The sequence below is a fragment of the Mesocricetus auratus genome, unplaced genomic scaffold, assembly GCF_017639785.1.
Source record: "Mesocricetus auratus isolate SY011 unplaced genomic scaffold, BCM_Maur_2.0 Super-Scaffold_4256, whole genome shotgun sequence".
NCBI lineage: Eukaryota > Metazoa > Chordata > Mammalia > Rodentia > Cricetidae > Mesocricetus > Mesocricetus auratus.
The window spans coordinates 13,810,925-13,828,576 of record NW_024429182.1 but is presented as its reverse complement, the minus strand read 5'-3'; the positions used below and the strand labels follow the sequence as shown (position 1 = coordinate 13,828,576).

General features: G+C 54.2%; 1 protein-coding gene across 2 annotated transcripts in view; it reads right to left on the bottom strand.

Annotated features, from left to right (window-relative positions):
- Nucleotides 1-17,652, bottom strand: part of Col17a1 (collagen type XVII alpha 1 chain) — a 46,552-nt gene that overhangs the window by 4,099 nt on the left and 24,801 nt on the right. The window contains 28 exon segments of one of the 2 annotated variants that reach the window (NM_001281576.1): nt 118-258; nt 633-695; nt 1,342-1,479; nt 1,961-2,083; nt 2,535-2,585; nt 3,492-3,551; nt 4,194-4,247; nt 4,443-4,484; nt 4,622-4,675; nt 5,511-5,583; nt 5,586-5,594; nt 6,218-6,249; nt 7,382-7,462; nt 7,722-7,757; nt 9,596-9,631; nt 10,468-10,494; nt 11,145-11,216; nt 11,471-11,506; nt 12,469-12,531; nt 13,166-13,201; nt 13,644-13,679; nt 13,829-13,882; nt 14,415-14,450; nt 14,964-15,026; nt 15,705-15,809; nt 16,303-16,365; nt 16,469-16,495; nt 17,305-17,331. In NM_001281576.1, the coding sequence (NP_001268505.1) occupies nt 118-258; nt 633-695; nt 1,342-1,479; nt 1,961-2,083; nt 2,535-2,585; nt 3,492-3,551; nt 4,194-4,247; nt 4,443-4,484; nt 4,622-4,675; nt 5,511-5,583; nt 5,586-5,594; nt 6,218-6,249; nt 7,382-7,462; nt 7,722-7,757; nt 9,596-9,631; nt 10,468-10,494; nt 11,145-11,216; nt 11,471-11,506; nt 12,469-12,531; nt 13,166-13,201; nt 13,644-13,679; nt 13,829-13,882; nt 14,415-14,450; nt 14,964-15,026; nt 15,705-15,809; nt 16,303-16,365; nt 16,469-16,495; nt 17,305-17,331 (1,638 nt within the window). 2 annotated transcript variants of the gene reach the window in all.

The window sequence follows — 17,652 nt, the reverse complement described above, 5'->3', positions numbered from 1 at the left end:
GTCCCCGCAGGGCTCAGTGCAGCTGGCAGGCGGGGGTGTGGGGTGGGAGGTGGCAGTGGGGACATCTCAGTGACTTCGGATGCCTTGGCCTCAGTCCATGCCCTTCTGACCACTCACTTGACATATAGTTGAGAATGTGTCTGCTCAGCTCTCCATAGTCCAAGGACAGGAGGGACCCATCTCCACCAACTCCTGGTGGCCCAGGGGGGCCTGGGGGACCCACCAGGTGCTGACGCAGGAACTGCCACACATCATTCCCTGGAAAGGACAGGGTATGCTTTATGGATCAACCCAGAAGCCCAGTCAGGTCCAACTGCCCAACCTGGCTCCCAGTAACAGCTAGGAGTTCTTGTCCCCCCCCATGTACACACACACACACACACACACGCATGAGGGGAAATCAGCCTGCTTCGAGGTGCCTGCAATAGAGGAAGATGGGAGACTGACTCTCCCATTTTGATATATTTGTGACTCGGCACACAAGGCGGAACGGTGGGTGAGTGGTCCCTTGTCACAGAGGACTTCCTCTTGCTCGTACTCCTTACGAAGCTTAGCCCGGGACCTGTGTGCCCACCAAGTGAGGTCAGAAGAGAGCAAAGAGGCCCTGCTCCAGCCCACGGTAGGTGACTCACGTCGCAGCATGGCCAGGATATCTTCTGAGGAGGCAGAGGACAGGCTGACACCGTAGCCCGATGCTGTGGGAAGAAGACCTCAGGTTACCTCTTTGGTCTCAGAGCAGACCCTCTATGTCCCGACTCTGAAATGTCAGTCAGCTAGTCATCGCCTTTGGGAGAATGAACAGGTGGAGCATTCCAGGCTATCGAAGAGGCCAGAACTAGATGGTGGCTTTTCTTTTTCTTTCTTTCTTTTTTTTTTATTTAAGATTTTTATCCAGAAGAGGGCACTAGATCTCATTTCAGATGGTTGTGAGCCACCATGTGGTTGCTGGGAATTGAACTCGGGACCTCTGGAAGAGCAGTCAGTGCTCTTAACCTCTGAACCGTCTCCAGCCCAGATGTTGGCTTTTCATAGGGAATGCCATGTTCTATAATATGCTTTATCCTGACTCCTACTTAGATAATGCCAAGCAAAGGTAGCTTTTTGTGAGCAGAGATGGGCCCATACGTGGGGGCATGCTGGCCCAATCCTTTTCATGCCTACCCTACCATGCCTCTGTTCCCAGCGATCCAGTGTCTGCTGAAGCTGGGTCCCTGAGGCCCAGCCATGATGAGCTGTAGAGTCAGGGGAAGGGCACAGCACCCAGTGAATTGAGAGATGAGGTTCTGGGGACACGGGACTTTAGGAGGAGGTTATGAGAGCACAGAAGGGTGACAGACTTACTCCGCAAGTAGCTGACCACCTGGCTTGCCAGCTGGGAGTAGTCGAAAGTCTCTCCTGTGATGGTGATGACAGGCCCTGGAGGACCTGGTGGGCCTGGGGGACCCTGAACTCCAGAGAGGTAGGTCCTGATGCTGTCACCTGCCAACAAAGGAATGAAGCAATGAAGCATACCGCCAAGAGCATCCGACCTCCCTGTGGTCACGGGGAGGAAGGAAACCTATCCTGATCCATACAGGGCCTGAGCCATGGCCAGCAGGGAGCCTGGGCTGCTTTGCTGCTGATAGAGAAACAGGCCTGTGCTGCCCATGAGGGTATGGCTTGACAAGGCTCTAGTCAGACATCCATGTGATATATCACCCCACACTAGGATGGGAGGGGCATGAAGACACTTGGAAGTGTGTGTGTGCTATTCATTTTTGTGCATGTGTGTGGTATGCACACACAGATCTCCAGGTTGGATGAAGATGAGGCATGTGTATGAGCGGGTATGTTGGCCAGCTCTCTGACCTTCAGGCCAGGCTTCGTGGGTGAAAGACATGGGCCAGCCACAAAGATGATGATCACAACAGCCCTTCTCCTCCCTCCATCCCCTTCCCAAGGTGGGTGACGGGGCACTTACTCTGCATGTACTCTGCGATGTAGCGTTGGATATCCTGGCCAGAGCTGCTGAAGGAGCCTGGAGGCCCAGGGGGCCCTGGAGGGCCAGGTGGGCCCTGCCTGTATGTAGTGCTGGATGATTCTCCTGCAGGGGAGAGAGAGTATCCTTGACTAGGTTTCTTCACTCTAGGTCGGGCCCAGGCATTGTGTCCCTGCCTGGTCTAAGGCTTTCTCTGTAGAGAAAACAGTTGAGCAGCAAACAGAAGGCCACGTCCCCAAGGGCACAGAGCCAGGGCCAGCCAGACCGTCTGCCCCTTCCTTTCCTTCACCGCCTCCCTTCTCTCAGGCCACCCATAGCTCGCAGGGCCTGCTCCTTCCTCATCTTTGGTCCCCAGCCATGGTCTGCTAACTGTGACTATGCATGCATCTTTCCTTCCGTCCCCACAGGCTTTAATGGTAGCTCATGTTGAGTGTCTGAGGAGCCATGAAATTACCATGGAAACCAGAGGTGAGATGAATGGATGGATCACCATCCTCATTGGGACCCTGAGCCTCACTTGGAGGATGGAAGAACTTTATTCTCTTTTAGTTCTTACCATGAGAGTGACCGCCAGGGATGCCAGGAGTACCTGGGACACCAGGATCACCTGCAATCCAAACCGAGAAGACCTGTTTGTACCACCTTTTCCAGGCAGCTCCCAAGTTAAGTTCAGCACCCTTGGTGGGTGGCTCAGCAGTCATTCCATGTCTGCTACAGTCTTGCTTGTAAAGATACTACGTCTCCTTTTGGGGAGGCTCCCTAAAATCCACAATCGCTGGGCCTGCATCCCTGTCCGAGCAGCAACACACACACACACACACACACACACACACACACACACGCATGCAAACACACACACACACACACGCATGCAAACACACACGCATGCAAACACACACACATGCAAACACACACATGCATGCATGCAAACACACACACATACACACACACATACACACATGCATGCAAACACACACACATGCAAACACACACACATGCATGCATGCAAACACACACACACACACACACACCTGCACTTGGGCTGGTGCATACTTAGCTATTCATGGTGACTCTCTGGTCTGCTTGTGTGGACCAGATGCACTTTGAATAAGCTCAGAGTCCTCGGGGGTCAGTTCTTGCTACCTCATCCCTAGCCCAGGTTGTGTTTGATGTCCCCTGATGTCCTCTGAGGCCTGGAGGGCCTTGCAGAAGGACACCTACTGTCAGGTACTGTGATTTCCATTGGCGCACAGTGAGAGTGGATGGGGACTCTGGCATTGGAGGAGACAACCTGGGGCATCTCCTTCCACAGCGTCAATCGGGTGGAGATTGCTGGCAGAGTTTCTGACCACCCTGCCCCTCTCCTGTTTCCATCCCATGCTGCAGGCTGCTGAGCGTCTCACGGGACACAGAAGAGGTGCCCCTGCCTGTCCAGCCTCATCCAAGCGCTTTGGCCACCAGGCAGATGAGCAGAAGACACCAACTTCTTGGATCCCCGAGACCCTGTGCTTACCTTGGTCTCCCTTGGGACCTGGGGGGCCAGGTGGACCCGGAGGGCCCGAGAAGAAGGTTTCTGTGAGAAAAGAAATATTTGGAGTGTGGATGAAACACTTCCAAAGAAGCATCAGCTAGCACAGTACTGGACACACTGTAGCTGCTCAGTCAGCACCTGCCGTGTGTGTGTGTGTGTGTGTGTGTGTGTGTGTGTGTGTGTGTGTGTGTGTGTGTGTGTGTGTTTGTAAGGATGTGTGTTAAGATGTTTGCGTGGTCAAAGGTTTGGCATATGAGTGAATGGAAAGATGACTAGGTAGACAGACAGGTAAGTGGGGCGATGGATCTTCTACGGGGACATGTTCTAGCCCAATGCTTATTCTTAGTTACTTCCATACTGTTTTTGTTACATTGTTGCATTTCTTTGTATGTCTGCACCTTTCCTACTTCCTCTGATCCCAGTTCTGAGTCCAGGAACCAGGCCGGGTCACCCCAGAGTCTCCCAAGAGCAGAACTGGTTTTTCCTTCTAGCCAGGCTCCCAGTGTTGCTGGGTTTACACGGCATACTTATCCTGCTTGCGGCAAATAATGGGGATTCTGTGTTCACTCTCCCCTCAAAAGACAGAATGGGGGAGTCTGGGAGCCAGTCGGGAAGATTGCACGGAGACCACAGCCAGCCTCGGTCTGAGGGAGGAGCAGGTGTGACTGGATGCCCCAAACTTACCCGAGTCGGTCAGGAAAGATCCTGGTAGGCCCGGTGGGCCTGGCACGCCTTCCCCTAGGGAAAAGAAGGCCAGGACTCACTCAGTAGTGCCAGTGATGGGCCAAGCGCCCTCTGCCTGGGGAGGAGGCAGGGACGCCGTTCCCGAGGGCCAACCCAGAAGGACACGGTCTCTGGTCCCGGGTCTCCAGGTCTCCTTGTCTCCTGCTTTCCCTGTCCTTGTCCCCTCCCAGCAAGGAGTTCAGCTCTCACCTGGAGGACCTCTGGGTCCTGGTGGGCCTGGGATGGAAGGCCCTGCAGAAGACAGAGAAAGTGCTGGTCAGGGGGCTGGTGGTTGACTCCTGAGGGTAGGACCTGAGCTTCCTCATGAAATGCCTCATGTCCCCCAGCCCTCAAGACTCCCCACCTCCCAACAATCAATGAGCTCTCACCTGGTGGCCCTCGTGGGCCAGGTGGGCCGGGGGGACCCCGCAAGTCAACTCCTTCTGTAGAAGGAAGCAAATAGACACAGAAGGTTGCCGTCAGGGCCTTTCCCACCGTGCTCCTGGTCTCTCACCAGGATGGCTAGTCTTGGCGCTGCGATCCAGACCCTGATTGCACAATACCCTCTAAGACCCCTGTCTGCTGTGACGCCCCCATTCAGAAGCAGGGTGGGCTGCAAACTGGCGGTGTGGGCAGGAGGAATTCTGGGTCAGCCAACCAGAGCTCACTGCGTAGCCAGCTGGCAACTTTAGGCAACTTTTTCACCCTCTCTCAGGCTCTGCTTCCCCCACCACAAACCAGCATCACTGCGACCTGCCCTACAGGGGTGTTGAGATGACTCATATTCAGCAAGATGCCGCCAAATGCTGAGCCCCTACTGTACTGCCTCCGTACCGCTGAGGTCGGCTGCCACCTCTGCTGTTAATGACACAAGTGTTCAGGTGGGAGTCCCAGCTGCGGTCCCCCTGGGTTCTTGAAAGGACTTTGTGGACGGCCACAGATGCCAGGCCTCTAGTGACTGAGAGCCCGAGTTCCCCATCATTGTCCTCTGAGTCAGGTTTGTATGACTCCTGCCAGCCACACTCACTCCCCAGGTCTGATCTGACCCAGGTCCTGCCGGAAGCCCAGAGCCTGTCAGCTGCCCCATCCTTGTGATGGTGCCTCTGTTGCCAGGCAGCCCCTTCTGTTCCTGCTAGCTTCCACTGCAGAGCAGGGAACACGATCCCTCTGGCTCCCCAGTGACTCACGGTGCTGTGTGGTGCAGCTGCCCGGGCCCTGACAACGCTGTCATCTCCTCCCTCCCCAGTGACACCCGCCCCGGACAGCGGTTGCACTCACGGGCAGCGAGGACCTCGGAGATGGAGCTGCCACTGCTTATGAATGAGTCACCAGCAAGTCCCGGCTCTCCTCGTGGGCCTGTGGGGGGACACAGGGAGTTAGGGTGCACACTGCCTGCAGCAGAGGACCCCTCTGGGGTGAGGCCAGATGCAGAGTGGAGCCTAGCTGAGGAGGCTGTGGCCGAGTTAAGGAAGGGCAGGCCCTAGAGAGGAGAGGCTGTATTCCAGCCGAACCAAAGGAAGAAAGGCTGGTGAGTAGACAGCAGGCCACGTCACTGATGGCTGGCTGCTCCTTTTACCTGTGGCCAAAAACCCGTGGTGGCTTGGACCAGTTTTCCCAGAACTTTCCCCAAAGTTCTTCTAATACTTGGAGAAGTCACCGGACGGTAATGTTACTAACAGGGTGACCCTCTGAAGCCCAAGGCTATGAAAATAGTCTGCTTGGCCTTGACTGGGACACCACAGAGACGAAGTCCTCTTGTCCTGAGGAGCCCGGGTCGTCTCAGAAATATGGGCCGGGGTGAGAGGAGGTGGCTTCCATGATGGAGGCTCTGCGAGGCCCATGGTGAAGAGCCGAAGGACCTGCTATTTCTTCTGAAGCACATATCTCCCCCTTTTCTAAAATGTAGGGACTTAAACCCCACCTGGGAACAATGTCCCCCTGAACCCAGTCCACAGCCTGCAGTTTTACAGGTGTGACATACCTTGTTGTCCTGGGAGACCAGCAGGGCCAGCAGGACCTGGAAACAGTTATGAATTATTGAAAAAGTTAAAACACACACACACACACACACACACACACACACACACTCCCCACAGGAAAAGGGGAAGAAAGGCCAGGCACCTGGGGATCGATCCACAGGCATTCTCCCAGAGTGTGGACTAGTTGGCTAAGTCAGGAGTAATTAGCAAGTTGAGGTCAGCCCCTTCAGACTCTCTGACAGGAAGGGAACCTCAAGGTGGTCAGGGTTGTCCCTTTCTTTACTGGTTGGGGACATCTGTGTCTCTCAAATGTCCACACTCACTGGAGCACACTTGCATTGGGTACAAATCATGTACCAATTTGAATATATATATATTTAAAAAAATAATTAAAACACATAACAAGCATTTTGGAAAAATAGGGAACAAATCACAGTTGCTTAACTCTGAGCAATTGTTTTGTTTCATTTCAGCAGTTTTTTAAGTGTATGTTTTGTAAGGGTGTAGCTGCAACCACAGAGTTCTCACAGGTCGGGCCAGGAGACCACCTTTAAATAACACTGCTGCCTCCTCACAGCTTTCTTCCATGTTTCTGCAGCCATCTCGTCCTACTGGGGGATTTGAGTACTCACAGAGTACCGGCAGTTGTGTTTCCCCAGATACCTATTATATTATTATTATTATTATTATTATTATTATTATTATTATTATTATTTTGGTTTTACAAGACAGGGTTTCTCTGTATTGTTTTGGAGGCTGTCGATCCAGCCTGGCCTCGAACTCACAGAGATCTGCCTGCCTCTGCCTCCTGAGTGCTGGGATTAAAGGTGTGTGCCACCACCGCCCGGCCCTATTATATTATTTTCTAAGAAACAAAGAGTTCAAGAAACTTCCTTTTAACTGGCCCACACTCTGGGGGCAGAAACTCTCCCCTGGTTGGTTGGCTGTGTGACCCGAGGTAAGTAGTTTACCCACTCTGGTCTCAGCTCCTCATCTGCAAATGCTGAGAGTAGCATCAGGGCCCCCTGCTGAGAGCATGGGCTCTTTGGGACCCTACTTTCTCTTTCCACAGTTCCTGCCCTTGGCGTCAGGATGTAAACAAATGTGCCCAGAATCTGTTGCATGCATAGTCTGCTGCTGATTAGGAGAAGAGCTAGGAGACAGACTGACCTGGGGTTCCTGGAGGTCCTGGGGGTCCCATGGCACCGGGAGGCCCAGGAGGTCCGGGGACAGTGATTGTCGATGATCCCTCTGGAAACACAAGAGCCATGGAACGCTGAGCCTCTTATCCCCTTTATAGAGGTGCCAGCGCCCCGGTAAGCTGCAGGCAAGGCAGGCTGGACTCTGTGTCTCAGCCCTCAAATGTTCTTCTTTCCCTGTGCTGACCCACAGAGCTCACCTTTGCCCTGCCCTAAGCATCGCCTACCCGCTGGCAGCTGACTCTGCGGCTGACCTAGGCCAGATGACCCACGCAGGACAGGCAAATAGAACTCAGGGAGGAACCACCTACCTGCAGTCATGACTCTGCCTGGAGCGCCAGGTTCACCTGGGGAGAGCAAGAAGCGTGGGTAAGAGGATTAATCAGTGGCTTGATAAGTCCTTTTCAAAGTTTCTGAGGGTCACCTGTGGTCCCCTCGCCCTCCAGCTAATGGGATTTTAATGGTGAATGGAGTCTGGGGTATGCTGAGCATTTATCTGTCAACTTAGACCCAGGGCCCCGAGCATCAGTCCTCGCTCAGAGAAGGGGCTTCCTGGGAGGCTGTGGAAGAGTTTGCCCTTCCACGAAGCCAGGATGGGGCTAGAAATGAGACACATCTCTTCTTCCTGTAATGGCCGTAGGTGGGAAACATATCTGAAGGTCAAAGGGTAGATAAAAGCCATGATGTGTGTGAATTCTAATTCCCTGGGCAGCAGGACTGACTGGGCAGCATGAAAACGGTTTTGGCAATTTGCAAACCTGGGTGACCCTGAGTTACACACAAGGTCACTGCTCTTTTGTGTCATTGGTCTTAGGCACGAGAATGCAAGTGTGAGGAAGGCCTTCCAGGGTGAGGACACAGGGGTCGTCGTGCGTCCCCACACACATCCACCACTCATGGCGCCTCCCGACTGTCAGGCCATGGATGGATGGGCTTGGAGACAGCGGAGGGGAAGGCAGGGCAGCCTGGCATCCTGGGGCCGGGAGCCAGGCTCAGTGTTAGAGAGCATTGTCCAGCATACTTGAGGCCTGGAGTTTTACTCAAAGAACTGAAAACTGGAGCTCCACTGACCAGGATCCTTCCAGGGACTCTGGAAGTCTGGGAACAGTGACATTAAGCCCCACAGCGCAAATGGGTGGCTTTGCTCACATCCCTCCAACCGGACATCGAGGCCACAGCAGGAGAAAGTACTTGAGTTTGTTCTGAGAACACAACCTAGCAATTGATAGATGACCTGACTCCGCAGTGCATCTCATTCAAAGAGGCTCCGAAGCCCCCTTGGACAGGAAGTCACCGAAGAATAGTTTGTGGTGCTATCCCTAGGCCTGTGATTCCTCACTGAAGCCACCAGAGATTTGCTGGCCTGGGAAATATGAACTCAGCTGTCATATTTTAGGGTTTAATTCATTTATCTTCAAAGATCTTTCTGGATTCAACTGCCCATTGGAAAGAATAGGTTTTTGAAAACGTTTTTCCTAGGGTCCCAGCAAGAGGGACTGTGAAAGCTTGTGGTGGCCAGATCGTCAAGGTTTAGGAGCATGGGAACACAGGGACGGAAGACAGTGTGTGTCCCTGATCACCCGGCATTCCTGGCATTGCTCAGGGCCGGGGCCTGATGGGCAGGACTGAACTAGGGTGTCACTATGTGCCTAGGTGGCACTAGCCAGATCCCTTTTAGTCCTTCGACTTTGTCCCATAGTGGGGTTGAAACACTCCTTCCTTCCTGTGTGGAGAGCTGTTTCTTCATGTCTGATGTCCTCAGTTACCCCCGGACAGGGTGGAGGCTAAGACCAAGGGTGGCTCTAGCCTCAGAAGGCATCAAGTCCGTGGGGATGGAGCCTAGGTGACGGGAGTATTCTAGAGGCAAACAAGGGCTTGGACAACTTGGGGACAAAGCAGCTTCCTTTCCTGTCTTCCTGCCACAAGGACCTGGGCACATGAACACGAGTCTCAGCCTGGGAATGGCTGGATGGAGAGCAGGTGGGCCTGAGGACTCAGGGCCTGGATTGCTCTACACAAATCTCAGAGCTCCCGCCTCCCTGCCTTCTGTGGGAGCCACTAGATGCCACTGTTGGTCCAGGCTCAGGTCAGAGCAGACCTCCAGCCTTCCAACCCCTTTCAGCTGCAGAAATGACTGATGAGAAGAAAAACAAAATAAATACCTTATTGGGAAAAATCCACATACCTTTAGTCCCCGGTCGGCCAGGGCTACCAGGAAGTCCTGATGTGATTAAACACAAGTCAGTCTCGATGACTAAAGCCCAGCAGTTCTGAATGCTCGCCCCTCCCCCCTCTGACAGCGAGCAGCACCCTGCCGCTCAGTGTGGCCACAATGGCTGCCTGATGGAAGCAGCAGGACTCAGGTCTTGCCCTGAGTCACTTGGAATGGGAGTGAGGGCCCTCACCCCGAGCCCTGTCTGTGCCTGGGCAGTGGAGGCGTAGCAGGCTTGGGCTGAGGCAGACAGAGTCTCTGAGGGATTCCTATCCCCTTGGGTTACAAAGCAGCTACTGTCCATCCCTGTCTACAGCAGGGCCTGCGGTGTCCAAAGCAGCAGCCACTGATGACCTTTGGGTAACCTGGCCCTGATTTCACTATGAATCTTTGTCCAGTTGCCTTTAGAAATAAGGGTCCGGGTGTGGCGATGATAATAAAAACCAGGTAGGCTTTACAGGATGGGCTTTAGCGCAGCTGTCATCCCAGAGGGAACCCCGAGAGCCATGCAGCGCAGGGGTTCACACACTCCCTCCACGCCATAGGGGAACTTGGGTCTGCTAGCTAAGAGAATTCCTAGCCAGCAGCATCCTCTGGCTTAGGTCTTCTTCTGGGCATTCCTGCACCAGAGGGGGGCAGAGCCCAGCACAAACAGGGTCTGATGTCACTGACGTCAGAAAGCCATCCCCATTGCTCTGTGCGTGCTTTCTTCTTGTGGCACTTCTCGGGACTCTGTGACAGAGCCTGGGCCTCCTGTACTGGAGCTGGGGAAGGGCAGGCTCGTGCACTGGCCAAGGTGTCTGGCCTGGGAGGAGATGGCAGCTGGGAGGGACTGGATGACTCACCCTGTGGTCCTTGGGGCCCTGTGACACCTGCAGAAAAGAAGGCAGGGCCAAGAGTTGAAGGTTAAGGACTGTTCCCCAGGAGGCAGGACAGTGAGGGGATCGGAGGCCACAGGAGGGTAGGTCTTGGTGGTGCACTCCAGAGTGCTCCCCTCACTGGGCAGAGAGCAATTCTGTGAGCTTTGCTGTGAAGCGATACTAAGCCAGTGGCTCTCAACCTTCCTGATGCTGCCACCCTTCAATACAGTTCTTCATGATGCCCTGACCCCCCAACCATAACAGTGTTTGTGTTGCTACTTCATAACTGTCGTTTTGCTGCTGTTATGCATTGTAATGCAAGTATCTGATATGCAGGACGGTCTTAGGCAACGTCTGTGAAAGGGTTGTTCGGTCTCCAAAGGGGTCGTGAACCACAGGTTGAGAACCACCATCCTAAGCCCACTTGGGTTCATAGATGTTTCAGGAATATAAGAGAGCCAGGAACCCAGAACACACATACTCTCTCTCTCTCTCTCTCTCTCTCTCTCTCTCTCTCTCTCTCTCTCTCTCTCTCTCTCTCACACACACACACAAGCACCTACGAACATACCACATCCTCAAGAGTGTCCTACACACCTGAGCATGCCTGAGTTGCACACACACACTCAGAGGACTGTGGCTTCCTTTTCCTGTCCCATTACCTGGCTTTCCTGGGTCTCCAGAGGGTCCTGGTAGGCCTCGGGTTCCAGGCATCCCTGTCAGGCCTTGCTCACCTGCAGAGAACATGAAAAATGGGGATGGCTGTCCCTGGGAAAAGCACATCTGAGCCAATGGGTTTTCCTGGGTGGCATTCTGGCAGACAGGCAGGAGGAAGCGCTGTGACCAACTCCATGTTCATCTCCACAGGCAGCATGCTCCTTTGTCGTTAGGATGGAGGGCCCAGGCATGCGTGTAGAGGTGAAGGAAGGGCAGGGAGGGGCAGACAAGGTCAGCTGATGAGAATGAAGACCACAGAACAGTGACTAACCTCTGGGGCCTTGCTGTCCATCAGGGCCGGCGGGACCTGTAAAGCAGAAAAAACGAAGTCTGTCAGGTACTCTGGGGAGTAATTCTCTGATTCTGTCTCTCTCTGTCTCTGTCTCTCTGTCTCCTGTCCCAGTAGGCTTAGAACACACAGTCCCTAGGTGGAAGGCTCATGCAGCCCTCACTGTGGCTGTCAAGTTTTGTTGTTGTGATATCCCCGGGGTACAGGCTCCTTCCCAAACCTTCTCCTGAACCAGTAATTCCCTGCTGGGCATGACCCAGGGCACCCTGCCCCCTTACCTGAGGACCGGTGTGGGGACACCAGACCTGATGCGACAGGACAGACCGGGAAGTGAAGGCCCTTCATGTCCTTGTCACCTCTGCTCTAAGCATACTCCTAACCTCTTCCCTCTGGGACTTGTCTCACTAACTACACCTTTGCTGCCTCTGCATGGACGGTTTTCCAAAGTGGCCATAACTAAACGCTTCCTAAGTTTCTAGGACCGTCTGAAATGCCACGTCCTCTGTCCTCCACGCTGTAAGCAATCTCTTCTCTGGCTGTATCTTAGTTCTCTGTGCCTCTCATGGTCCCTGTCACCAATCACAAGCTCTGTCATAGCTTGAGGATGGAGGAAGCCACTTCCCAGCTTACTTGTCCTGCATGCAGTAAGTGCTTACTAATGAATGCCTCGCTAAGTGAATGGTAGTATAATCATCACATTCCTCTTGCGGGGCTTGAGCTTCTGTGGGACTCAGGGCTGAGACCGGGCTTCCTGGAGCGTCCCTGTCCTGCCATGGGCACCTCAGTAATGGCTAGTCAAAGGGTGGTGGCCTGGATCTGTGTCCGTAGCTGTCACTGAGGTGAACTACTGGGGTTCAACAAACCTCAACCCTTGTCAGTCCTCAGCAGTAGCCAGAAATTCCCAGAAAGCTTTACTAGAGAAGCCCAGCAAGGACGCCCAGCTCCAAACTGTCACCTGTCTCTCTCTGTGGGACACTTACCCATTGCGCCTTTGGCTCCAGGTTCACCCACAGCTCCAGGTAGACCCCGCACGCCAGGCTCCCCTGCAAAGAACAGAGGACCTGCTTCTGGAGGCTGACAAACGGTGTATGCTGCCACCATTGGTAGGATGCCTGTGCCCGCTTCCTCTCCTCCCAGAGGAGCTAAGAGAGGCGACCTCTGCCTTGACACCGCAATCGGAACCACCCCTCCTCCACCCCATGGGCAGCAGGCTCAGACTAGCCCAGAAGCACACGGACGAGTCTGATTTCCTTGGAAACAGCAAGCCACCTTTGTGGTCAAAGCCTTATGACTTTGGGCTTCCTTTAACCCGTGCAGTTGGCGGGAGAAGAGCGGCTCAGAGGGTGAGCCGTGCACACTTTATGCTGCTTTGGGAACTGACTCTTAGTTTTCCAGCCAGATTCCCCACCCCCACCCCCCCACCCCACCCGCCAAAAAAGTCCAAGACAGCTATAACCTCTGTACCAAGCAGACATGGTTTGTAGATAACTGGATTGCACCTAGATTCATGCTTAACCTCCACCCCGTGCATTTTTGGGTCGGGGCTTTTCTTAGATCGTAAGCTCTTTGAGGGGTTGGGGTGGAGATTTTGTCTCATCTTTCTGTATTTGTCCCACTCCTGGTGACTGCTAGATTGTAAAAGGTCATGCATGAGTTAAATTCCTGGGCAGGACTTACCTGTGAGGCCTCTGGGTCCTTTCTCGCCCTGGTCACCTAGAACAAACACAGGGATTGGGGAGAAGCCATTAGTGGAAAGCAAGGGCACCTGGGAGGTACCTGCAGCAGGGTGCAGGTGAGCCACTGCTTTAATGAAGCTACAGGGGTCGGTCAACCCACAAGCTGATTCCCTCATGACATCTGCGGGGGTCACACATAGGTGTCCTGGGCACAGGGAGGACAGGGCCAGAGGGCAGACACCTCAGAATGCCTCCTCACCACCGTGGAGAGCACTCAACCATGCCTATGTGGCGTGGGTACTTTGCTCCCCCTCTTGGTGCCTCAGTTTCCCTTTCTGGGAGCTGGAGAAGAATAGACTCTCCGCTCCCTCTCATCCCCAGAGTCATGCGTGCTCTTGGGCCCTGTACACAGGTTGTGTCTGGGTGCTCGGAACAGAGGGGGCCATGGTGACGACTGAGCAACAGTGGGGACGGTATACCTTTGGGTCCTGGGGGCCCCGCAAGTCCTTTGTCACCTGAAAGAGAAACAGGGATGACCAAGAGGGGCCAATGGCTTCCCTCCTTATCAGCCTCACCTCCCACTCTTGTCCTCACAGCCCGTGGGTCCGTCAGATCTCTCTGACCTCCTTCTTAAATGAGAGGTCTCCACAGAGTCCCAGCTTACCTTTGACACCAGGGAGTCCCACTTCACCTCGGAGCCCTTGGGGACCCGTAGAGCCTGCCCCACAGAGGAAGAGAGCGGTCAGGCGGGTGTCTCACCTCCGGAAGGGATGGGCACGCGTGCACACATAGGTGCACGCACACCCTGCTGAAGCAGAAGTCAAGGATTGCCTCCCACAGAATCCTCATCTCCCCATGCTCCTGCTGGCCCACCCCGGCCACGTTCCTTGTCCCTGCCAGTCTCCAGGCCCGGGCATGAGAATACCGGAAAGTGTCCCGACAGAAACACTCAGGGTAGCCGGATGGCTTATTTGGCCCATATGGGACAAGGCAGAGTCAGGATGGGGGCTTCCTATTGGTGAAGCTACTAGGAGGTCTCGGGGCCTGATACCAGTCCAGAAGTGATTTGGACAGGACCTACCAGGACACCCAAGCTCAGTCACAGGGTGGCACCGAGAGCTTTCATTTGGTATGTTCTGTAGGCTCTCTCTATAATCGCTTCTCTGGCTTTAACAATGTTTGGTTTTTCCTTTAACATCACTTTCTTTACCACAGAAGCAGGACCTATTTACAAGAAGCAGCACACTCACCTGGGGGTCCCTGTGGACCAGGAGAGCCATTGGGACCTGAGAAACGGGAAAGACAATCAGAAGGCTGGGGACTGGCTGGGACACCTGCCCCTAGGGTTCGGTGGTGACCCCAGTGCCCAGCCCTCCCTCGAGGGGAGGCCACAGCTCGGCAGGGCCCAAAGATCTTTGCTTCCTCCTAAGGCTCTGAGGCCAGACCAGAGGAGGAGGGAAGGCGTTGCAGCTGGCCACCAAGCACTTGCTGCTTTTTGTGTGTGTATCTGGGTCCTGGTCAAGGCAGGAAACCATCTGTCTCTAGTTTCTGGTATAACCCATCCAGTTGCTTACACACCACATAATGTGACCACTGAACAGAAACGGAAATGTGTCCCAAGCCCCACTGTAAACAAGAATTGCATCCCAGTCTCGACACCCGGAACTCCCTTGTGGAAGAACTCTTGTGGCCATCTTGTACAAATCTGGGGCTGCCAGCCAGCACTCTTGGGGAGCCCAGGACCTGCTCCTCCGAATGTGGCCCCTCCCTGCAAGCTTAGGTTGATCTTCCTCACGTACCTCTGGGACCCACAGAACCTGGGACACCAGGGAGGCCTCGAGGACCTTGTTCTCCAGCAATCCCTGAGGAGAGAGGGAAGAAACAGGCTAAGAAACTCCCATCCCCCAGCCTGCCATGTTTGGAAGGCTTCCTTTGCCTTCCATTCTGCTCATGTTCTGGGGACTGTTTGGTGCCTCCGGGAGGCCACTCTTCAGCCACATCCTTCGGTTCCTGTCCAGAGAATTCTGGCACCTAGAAAGCACGACAATCGCTAGCTCATTCTTAGGGCATGTGGGCCCTTGCCAGGACCGAACTCTAGGGAACAGCAGAGACTTTACTTGAGTGGCCCTTTTAATTTTTTTTAAGAGAATGTGACATTAAAATCTTCCCTGAAGTGTTTTGGCATCAGGAGATTCCTGGTGGCCTTCTCAGTCTCATGGTTACAGAACTAAGATCAAAACCTCCCAGCCCCCAGAAGCACCAGGCCTCCTGCCTTTTGCCGGGCTGAGTGCCAGCCCTCAGAGGCCAGAAAGCCTCACCTTCGCCCCACCCACACCTGGCTGGGCTCCTAGCCCTGCCACCCTCTGCCCTCCACCTTGACCTGGTTCTGTTCCTCACCCTCTCTGGAAAGGTCACATTCCGAGACCTCTTTCTTGGTCAAACCCCCAATCATGGCCTGTTTCTTAGCCTGGCCACACTCCCTCATTAGGTACTGTCTCTACAGTGCTCCGCAAGTGCTCAGTAAAGGTGTCATCTCTTACCTCTGTCTCCCTTCTCTCCAGACCCAGGAGGCCCAGGTTCACCACGAGGTCCCATGGGGCCTTCTAGTCCTCTCTGGCCTATGGGTCCTTCCATACCAGGATCTCCTAAAGATAGAAACGGCCACCCCCACAGTTAGGGTCCCATGCCATAGTTCACAGACAGCCCCTTCTCAGCAGAGTGATGGCCCAGAGCCTCTTCTAGGCCTCTGTTGTTTCTCTTTCCCTGTAGCTTCCCTCAACCCAGGACCAGAGTGACCCTGTGAGTACATGACATCCTCCTGCCTTTGCGCCAGATCTGCAAGCTGTTTCTCAGTTCACCGGGAGTGAAGCCCTTCTGGCTTGCTGCCCCGAGCACCGCTTCAGCCTCCTCAGCTTGTGGCTCCTTTATCCACCCGGTGCCCTTTGAACTTGCTTTTGGGGCCTTGGCTGCCCCTCTGCTCAGAATGTGTCCCCAGGTCTTATGCCAGCCACGCCCTCTCCCTCTTCAAATTCCCTATTTAAGGCCCCATCTTCGTCTGTTGCGGTCACAGATGTCTTCTAAAACAGGATCTCAGTAATACCTGCTGAAGAGCGAAGAGGGATAGGAAGGGGCTCTTACCAATGCTGCCCTTTTGTCCCTTTGGTCCTTCTGGGCCGGGGTGGCCCAGGGGCCCAGGAATTCCTGCGGATAGACAAGAAGCCTCCAGTCTGTATTTCCTCCAGAATTTCGCAGCTATGACACACAAACCAGCCCACCGGGTGTGTAATCACTGTACGTTACTCACCTGCGGTCCCAGGAAGGCCTCGGTCTCCTGTAAGGACAAAAGAAAAGGAGATGTCAGATGGAGAACACGGCCCGGTCCCCTGAGGAGCTGCTAGCAAGATTCAGATGGGCCTCCCAGGGAGCAAACACACCCAGTTACGTTCACTCTGCTGCCAAAACCAAAAATACACTTTCGTGTCATTAGGCCCAGCAAGTCATTTGGGACAGAATTGCAGTGAAAATGGGATGTTTTTCTGAGTTCCGAGGTACTCGGCAGTCCTGTGCTTTACCTGACACATCAGGCTGGGGCTCGGAGCTCCGGCTCCCGTCCTAAGCAGGGTCAGGAGGATGTGGGATTGCAGGTTTGGGGAGGTGGACTTAGGCAGGGATCCAGGGTGTGGGTGCTGAGGTTGGAGTGTGTGGGAACCATGAAGGGGTTAAGCAGGAGTGAGGAGCAGGCAAATGGAGGAGCCCCAGCTCCTGCCTGGGTCTCTGGGGGAAGTGAGTTAGAATGGAGTCAGGGGCAGACTTTTCATCTGGATACTCCTGGGTTCAGAACCCCATGGGATGATGAAGATAGATGGTCCCTGGGCCCGTCTACAGCCAATCAGAGGCTCTGGGAGGGGCCCAGAATCTTCAGGTAGTCCCTTCCCACTCCAGAGATGACAAGACCCTCAGTGACATGGCTGGGGACAAGCTGCTTTGTGTCTGTGGAGGAGCAAAGGGACTGGAATCCTCTGCCTCAGGCATGCGTGGAGGACACATTGTTAAATTGCCTTTCTCAGCCTGAGGGGTTTTCTCTTGCTTTAAACCCTCACCACCCCAGTGTTTAAGGTAGACTGTTTTTGGAATAGTTACCTTTAGGGCCTTGACTTCCCATGTCACCTAAAACCAGAAAGACATACTGTGAGATGGTATATTAACCACGAGCTTTCTCCCCCGTGTGTCAGAGTCATTTGGCAACATGTGAACCAGGGTGAGGGGACTGGTCCCCAGGTCCTGTCAGAGGCACCCCAGCACAGACCCCTAGGCTTTTCCTGGGTGGTGCCTGGGCTCCCAACTCTGTTGTGATGTCTGACTGAAAAGTCAGCTTCCAGCTCTCTGACAGACAGATAGTTGGGTGGTATCCACACTCCCCTGTTTGTACAAAGAGAAAAGGACTCCAATCCCAGGGAAATATGCCTCCCTACAGAAATGAGAGCAGGG